The 8,387-nt window shown below is 45.6% G+C and overlaps 1 protein-coding gene across 1 annotated transcript in view; it reads left to right on the plus strand.

Annotated features, from left to right (window-relative positions):
- MTMR12 (myotubularin related protein 12) overlaps nt 1-8,387 on the plus strand; it is a 49,645-nt gene that overhangs the window by 15,957 nt on the left and 25,301 nt on the right. The window contains exon 7 of the mRNA XM_045285118.1: nt 823-952. Within this exon, the coding sequence (XP_045141053.1) occupies nt 823-952 (130 nt within the window). The remainder of the gene's footprint in view (nt 1-822; nt 953-8,387) is intronic.

Raw genomic sequence — 8,387 nt, forward strand, 5'->3', positions numbered from 1 at the left:
ACCGAGTCGAATGGACGCCATGGCAGTGAGTGTTGAGTTGCATAATCATCATCTGTGCTGTGAACTGGAGCAGGTGGGAGTTTTCTCAAACACATTGTTTCCACTGCAGAACGCTCGGTGTTGAGTGCAGAGGCATGTGCTGACTAGGGACCCAGTGTGTGTAGCTCTCCAAGTGGATTTCGGTGCCTGGCAGCCCCAGCAGGCAGAGGACCAAGCAAGGGCAGCCTGCTGGGTGCAGAGTGCTTGCTCCCAGCAGGCAGTGGCTGGGCCATGCTAGGCACAAGAGCACCTGTCACCAGGCAGCAGCCCCACAGCAAGCTGACCCTGACCACCGCTGTCTGCATTATTTATGACCTTGAGTCTCCACGTGTCACACTGGAAAACCCTGGGCTGGCGGTGCATCTTCAAATCAAAAGAGCGTTTCAAACCTGATGTGCTATCTAGATAAATTTGCTGGCTTATGCACATATTGGTAGAGCTAAAAATACTCAGCTGTTTTAGCATTTGTGCCAAACTGTCTTCCAGCGCTTCACGGGATCTTTTCTGTATTCAGAAACTGTCTCCTGGCCAGAAAACTGTAGCACACTACAGATGGCTTTTGCAAGGAATGGAACAAGGGCAGCTTCTTTCTTTCCTCCAGAGGAAAAGATTGCGCTGTAGTCACAATTTTGATGTAATAAGGGGAAAAAGAACAAAGTTAGTACAAAGCAATGAGTTCGTTCTGCTTGGCTAAAATTAGGCTTGACGGAGGAAACTGGGGCCTTAAGGATCACCTCTGCATCATTAATACTCACAGCTGTCTTTGTCCTTGTGTTTCCTTAGCCTCGGATCCCCAAAACCACACTGTCATGTTTGACACCCTTAAGGACTGGTGCTGGGAGCTGGAGCGGACCAAAGGCTGCCTGAAGTACAAAGCTGTCAGCGTCAACCAAGGTTACAAGGTCTGCGAAAGGTAAGCCTTCAGCTCCGCGCTTCCTGCTCCACAGCTTTATCGAGTGCGATTGACAGCCACGCGGTTCAAATACGCAGTGTTTCACAGTATAGTCATGGAGCAGAGCAGCCACTGACAGTGTAGTATATGTTCATTGTCCCCATTAGGAAGCCTGTGCCCAATAGCAGCCACTCATTTCTTCCTAGTCCCCCTCCCCTTCAGCCCTTGGCAACCTGAAATTCACTTCTGTTGCTATAGGTAGTCGTACTCTGGACATGTCCTAGAAATGGAGTTGTATGTCGTCTTTCATAACTGGCTTCTTCCACTTAGTGTAACAGTTCAAGGTTCATCCCTGCTACAGTACGTATGAGTGTGTCACTCTTCTTTCATTGTCAGATAAAATGGACAGTTCACATTTTATTGCTGCATTTATCAGCTGGCAGGTGTTTGGGCTGTTCTCACTTCTCAGTGGTTATGAATCCTGCTGCTGTGAACACGTGGGTGGACAGATGTTTGCATTGCTCTTGAGCCTATAACCTGCAAGTGGAATTGCCAAGTTACATGCCCTGGTAGTTTAGTGGGTATGCGTTGGGCTGCAATCCACAAGGTCAGCGATTTGAAATCATCAGCCGCTCCTTGGAAGAAAGACAGGGCTTTCTACTCCCATACACCGTTACCATCTCGGAAACTCACAGGGGCAGCCCTCCTCTGCCCAGTAGGGTCGCTATGAGTCAGTATTGACTTGCTGGCAGTGAGTTTGGGTTTTGGTGTATAGTAACTGTGTGCTTAAGCATTCTGAGGAGCTGCCAAGGGTCAGGCACCATGTGAACTCCCACCAGCAGTGAACATGGGTTCCCACATCTCCACAGCAACACTGACACAAAGTATCTCTTAAAATACTCAGAACTGAATCTGTGCCTTTATCCATGTTTGGTCATTGTGTCTGCAGTCCAAGTGTAACACGTCCAGAGGCATTTCTGAATGACCTGTTCCTGCCTTTCCATTGAGCACTTCAGGCATCCACTCACCACCAGTGGTGGGCGGCCTCCTATGGACCAGGCTGTCTCCTGGGGAACCTACAGATCCCTGCCCTGTGGGACTTTGTTTTAGTGGAGGGAAGCGAGCAGAGTTAGAGGAGATCAGAATGAGTAGATTATAGAGACTGAAAGGTATTCAGTGCTTCTACAGAAAAACAAATCGGTCTCCAGGATCGGGGCCTGGGGAGTTGCAGGGTGGGATGTCACAGCCTCACTGAAGAGGTGACCAAAGACCTGCAGGAGCTCAGGGGTTGAGCCTGAAGACCCTCCTGAGCAGAGCATTCCCTGTGGGAGGTATAAGGGGAAGGCCTGGAGGGGCTCTCAGGAGAAATAGGCCAGGAGCTCTGAGACTGGGGTGGGGGTGGGGGATGAAAAGCCTGGGTGGGTGGCAGGGTGTGTGTGTGTGAAGGTGAGGGAAGCAGGAGAGAAAGGGGGCGTCTGGGAGCAGCTATACTGTGATGGCTCTCAGACTGTCTCAAGATTTAGTCTCAGACTCGGTTCAGTGAGGGGAGTTTGAACAGAGGCAGAACCTATGTTTTTAAGGAATGACTCTGTATAATCTATTTATAGAAAATTGAATCTTATCATTTTGGAACAGGTTCACTGGGAAGGGCTCTCCATCATAGTTCCGAGTTTCTGATAGGCCTTTTCAGGATATCAGTTTTGATTTGGATCCATCGCCAGTGTTTACAAGGTTAGCCCTCATCTCACTGTGATCCCCAATGATGTCACTGTCAGCCCCACCCTGCTCCTCCCTTCTTTCTCATTTACAAGGCTTGAAGGAGGCAGCCAGCTCAAGTTCAAAAAAGAGTTGGATATCCCTGTTACAGGAGCTCATGATAGCGCAGTGGTTATGTGCTCAGGTGCCACTGGAAGGTTGGCACTCTGGACCCACCAGCCCCTCCTCGGAAGGAAGATGTGCTATCTTGTCTCCATAAGGATTTGTTTTGATTGTTGGCTGCCGTTGAGTCCCGCTCTTTGTGACCCTGTGTACAACCACGTAAAGCTCCACAAACCCACACCATTCTCAGTCACGTCTGCGCTTGAACCCCGTGCTGCAGCCCCTGGGGTCAGTCTCTCTCATTGAATGGCTTCCTCTCTGCTGACCCACTGCTTCGTCCAGCTTGGCATCCAGGGTTTGGCCTTTCCTGTGACATGTCCAAAGCACATGAGATTAACTCTGCCCATCCTTGCTTCTAAGGAGCATTCTGGCTGTACTTCTTCAAGACAGATTTGTTTTTCTCTCAGTCCGTGGTATATTCAGTATTCTTTGCCAGCACCATAGTTCAAAGGCATCGATTCTTCTTTGGTCTTCCTTATTCACTGTCCAGCTTTATGATGGCTTGAGCTAGGTGCACCTTAGCACTCAAAGTGACTGTGGTAATAATTTGTTTTAGAAGAATTAATACCAGCCTAGTCTCAAGGAGCTGGAGATGAACTATGTCCCCAAAGTCCAACTCTTTCAAGAGCATCAGCTCTTTCTTTGCCTCCTCCTCCCTTGAGGGTGTTCTCGCACGTCTCTGGGTTCTGAGAATCACTGCAACATCCCACGGAAACTCAACAAAAGTTGGAAGAAATGTCTCCTGTGGTGGTGGGTGCTGTTCAGTCCAAAGGTCAGGAAGAGAATTGCAGGCCAGAAGCCGGCCGCGTCCAGAAGTCACAGCAGGCCTCTTGCTTCTGCCACAGCTCAGTCAGGAAATCAAGCTCAGGCTTCCAGATGAAGCGATGAGTATGTGGCATTGTGTAGGGCACATATCCTAACTGTGTGGCCTGGTTCATGCCCAGTTCCTAAAGATGGCATGAAGGAAACAGAATGTGTCCCGGGTCATACCCTTTACTAAGGTCAGGTCTTGTTCTCCTTCTATTTGGTTCATTAGTACAGAATGCCTTCCTAGTGGGCCTATTGTCACAGGCATATAAAGTCCAGAATTGGATCACACAAGGAAGTAAGGCTGGAAGGGTCATGTTAATTGATTATAATTCAGTGACATCTTTGCTACCTAGCATTTTAAAGATGCTGAGTGCACCATATTGACCCAGTGCAATAGGTTGTTTGATTTCTTAGCTGCTCCTTCCATGAGTATTGATTGTGGATCTAAGTAAAATGAACTCCTTGACAGCATCAGTCTCTTCTCCATTAATCATGAGTGCTGTCTATTGGTCCAGTCATGAGGAATTTCGTTTGTTGTTTTGTTTTTATGTGGAGGTGTTATCCATACGAAAGGCTGTAAGTTTGGACCTTCATCAATAGGTTCTGCAGTCTCTCTCTATAATCACTTTGGTCAAGCAAGGTAGTAGACATGCACATCAAAGGTTTTAAATGAGTCTTTCTTTAATCTTGATGCCATTTCTAATTTTCCTTTCACCATTAAACAGAAGCTCGGTGTCCAATAAGTCCAGCGTTTTTAGTAGAAAATTCCAAGCAGTATAAAATAAAGAAACTGCTATGAATTCCTTTGTACCATCCCCCAGGAAATTACTTGTGGCTCATCTTGCTTTTTACTACATCTCCACCAACTCTCCCTTGTATTTTGAAATAGTTCCCCAATATCATGATCTTTATTCATAAATATTTTAGTGTACATCTTTAAAAAATTAAAATGCTTTATAAACATAACCATATTACCATTATCACTCCTTTCAAATGATTTAATGTCAGATCCTTAGTACCTTTCAATGTCCAGTCAGTGTTTAAAATTTCCCGTTTTATAAACTTTAAAAGTATTTGTTTTGGGGGGTTTCCACTCCACACTCCCCCTAACCCCCCTTTTGACATGGTGTTTTGTTCTGGGTCTTTGATGCCTGATACCTGATCCCATCAACACCTCATGATCACACAGACTGGTGTGCTTCTTCCATGTGTGCTCTGATGCTTCCCTGCTAGATGGCTTGTTTAACAGCAGGCCTTTAAGACCCCAGATGCTATATCTTTTAATAGCTGGGCACTATCAGTTTTCTTCACCACATTTGCTTATGCACCTATGTTTATATATATTTACATATGTACATATCTCTATATATGTACATATATCTTTTTCTTATTCCTCTTTTTCTTTTCTGATAAATCATTTTATTGGGGGCTCTTACAAGTCTTATATCAATACACACATCCATTGTGTCAAGCACATTTGTACATATGTTGCCATCATCCTTTTCAAAACATTTTCTTTCTACTTAAGCTCTTGGTATCAACTCCTCTTTTTTCCCTCCCTCTCCCACCCTCCCACCTTCGTGAACCCTTGCTAAATGATAAACTATTACTATTTTCATATCTTACACCATCCACCATCCCCCTTTGCCCAAGCCTATATTTATAAGTGTCCACATTTCTGTTGTTCGTACCCTGGGGGATGGGGTGGGGTTATTATATGTCGATCATTTTGGTTGGTCGGTTCTCACTTTCTCCACCCGGTTCCCCCCCCACCCCCACTTCCCCATACCTTCATGGTATTGCTACTCTTATTGTTCCTGAGGGGTTTATATGTCCTGAAATCTGTGTGTCGAGAACTCTTACCTGTACCAGTGTGCATGCTCTAGCCTAGCCAGATTTGTAAGGTAGAACTGGGGTCATGATAATCGGGGTGGGGGTGGGGGGGGTGCCTGGGGGACGGAAGCATTAAAGAACCAGAGGAAAGTTGTGTGTTTCATCGGTGCTATACTGCGCACTGGCTGGCTCGTCCCTTCCTTGTGACCCTTCTGTGAAGGGATGGCTTTGTTGCTTCCCTGCTAGATGGCCACTTGTTTAATTTTAAGCCTTTAAGACCACATATGCTGTATCTCTTAATAGCCGGGAATCATCAATTTTCTTCAGCGCATTTGCTTATGCACCCATTTTGTCCTCAGCAATTGTGTTGTTGGGAAGGTGAGCATCATACAATGCCACATTGTTAGAACAAACTGTTCTTGTACTTAGGTAAGGTTTAAGTAGAGGCCCAGAGTTCATCTGCTTCTTTGTTGTATACACCTATGTTTATATATTTACATATAGGTATATGTACCTAAATATATGGGGATTTTTTTTTCTGATTATTTCCTCTTTTTTCTTTCCTCCTGCCCCATGTTTACCCATTGTTCCCCTCTCAGAAATACCTCAGACACAATTTGTTTGATCAAACACGACCAGAAAAGCTGCACCCTCCTCACCATCCGTTTTGGAACCCTTACTGTTCCCCTGTCCTCACCCTTACTGGCTCACTGCTCACCTCCCCCAGCTTCCTCCCCTCCAATGGCCCCCAAGAACTGTCCATAGGATCGCCTATCCTGCCTATCTTGTATAAATACCACCAACAAAAAAAAAACCCATACAAATAGTCCCCAGTCTAACAGGGATCCTGACACAGAGCAGATGAATGTCTCTCTGTTAAAAAGCAAGAAGGACATGTAACCGTCCATCAGTCCAGCCCCCTTTACTTTCAAGGTTCCATATCCTGGGACCCGTTTCCCTAATAACCCTTACACCCTTTTGATCTTCATCATTTGTATCTGAAAGGCATGTTTCCTAAAAATCCCTGATGCTTTTCCTGTAGTCAAGGATGGAGCCGTCTGGCACCACACCCTTCCACCTTTAGACGTTCAGTGTGGTCCTCTTGTGAGTAACCCCCAATCAGTTTAGATGAGGTGCTAAGTGCCGCCCCCAGCCCCCCACCCCCAGTCAGAAGTCTGCAATCGGGATTCCTCAGGGACGTCGTGGCTTTGCTCCCATCCTAGTGTGTTGCACATCCCTTGTGGTTTGCCCCCATGTGAGTGGGCCAGACTGGCTCTCTCCCTAAAATGTATCTTCAAGGCCAATACAGGGCTGTCCTCTCTAGCACTGTCATCTAGGGAGAGGACAGCCTGTCTCGAGCTGAGGCCAGCCCTGCAGTCATTTCTGGGAACAGGCTGCGCCGTGTAGGAATGCTGCCCTCAAGAATTGGCACGTTCTCTCACTCTCTCTTCCTTTCCTGTGGGGAGATAAGCAATAGCCTCCCCTTGGGTGGGTTAGTGCCCTGACCGCCCCCCCCCTTTTGTGCTGTCATTTTTCTTCCCCTACCCCTTTGTGAGCCTTATTAATATGAGAGGAGGTGGGGAAGATGCCTTTCAGCCCAGGAGCTGTCTGAATCTTTTTCTGATGACGTATGAATCATTGGGTTTGGTCTGGCTCATGCCAGAGTATCTGGTCCTCAACCCGGGAATTGTGTGTTTGTGCATTTCCCCTTATGCCTATTCTGTTGTTCGAACTTACCTAAGTGGACTCATGTTGTACTTCTGGCTAACTTCAGTCATCACAGTATCTTCCAACTCTTTCCACAAGATGAGGTGTTTCATCACTATTTTTCAGGGATGCATAGTATTCCGGTATGTGTGTATATACCAGAGTTTTAAAATCCATTCGTCTATTAATGGAAATTATGCTGTTTCCAAGTTTTTGCGATTGTGAACTGCACAATGATGAACAGTGGAGAGCAGATGTCTGGTCATGGTCTGTTTCTTATTTCTTCTGGGTATGTGCCCAGTAGTGGTATTGCTGGGTTGTAAGGTAACTCAATTTCCATTTGTTTTAGGTATAGCTTTCCACAGTGACTGTACGTATCTACAAGTCCACCAGCAGTGAATGAGAGTTCCCATCTCACCACACTTACTCCAACATTTGTTGCTTTTTTTTTTAGTTGGGCTATCTTTGTGGGTGTTAGATGGTATCTCCTAGTTATTTTGATTTGCCTTTCCCGAATGAATAATGATTGTGAACTCTTTCTCCTTTGTGAATCTTCTGTTTAAGGCTTTTGACCACCTCCTCAGTGGGCTGTTCATTTTTTTCTTGTAAGCTTGCAGGATTCTGTAGATTTTAGTAATAAAGCCCTTTGTCTGATATGTCATTACTAAATATATTTTCTTGTTGAAATCTTTCAGTGTACACAGTGGTTTATCTTTAGTTCTGTCCCACCCCTTTATTTTATCTTCCTCTGGGTGTGGATCCTTCCTTATTTCTAATAGTCCATGAATCCCTGCAACTAAGGTTCTTATCTTTGCCCCAAATTTTTGGGTTTTACCTTTAGGTCTGTGATCCACCTTGAATTTGTCTTGTGCATGGGGTGAGGTAAGGGTCTTGCTTCATTCTCCTGCAGGTTGATATCCAGTTTTTCTAGAACCATTTGTTAAAAGGGCATCTGCTTCCCATTTGATTGGGGGGGGGGGAGCCTATCAAAGATCAGTTGTCAGTATTCTGCTGTTTTTATTTCTGCATTTTCTGTTCTTATCCATGGATCCAATATCTATCATTATACCAGTACCATGCTGTTTTAACAACTGTGGCTCAACCTTCCTAATGCTGTAACCCTTTAATACGGTTCCTTGTGTTGTGGTGACCCCCAACCATAAAATTATTTTCGTTGCTACTTCATAACTGTCATTTTGCTACTGTTATGAATCAGGTGACCCCTGTG

The sequence above is a fragment of the Echinops telfairi genome, unplaced genomic scaffold, assembly GCF_000313985.2.
Source record: "Echinops telfairi isolate 266 unplaced genomic scaffold, ASM31398v2 ScPeMD7_7469;HRSCAF=8507_1, whole genome shotgun sequence".
NCBI lineage: Eukaryota > Metazoa > Chordata > Mammalia > Afrosoricida > Tenrecidae > Echinops > Echinops telfairi.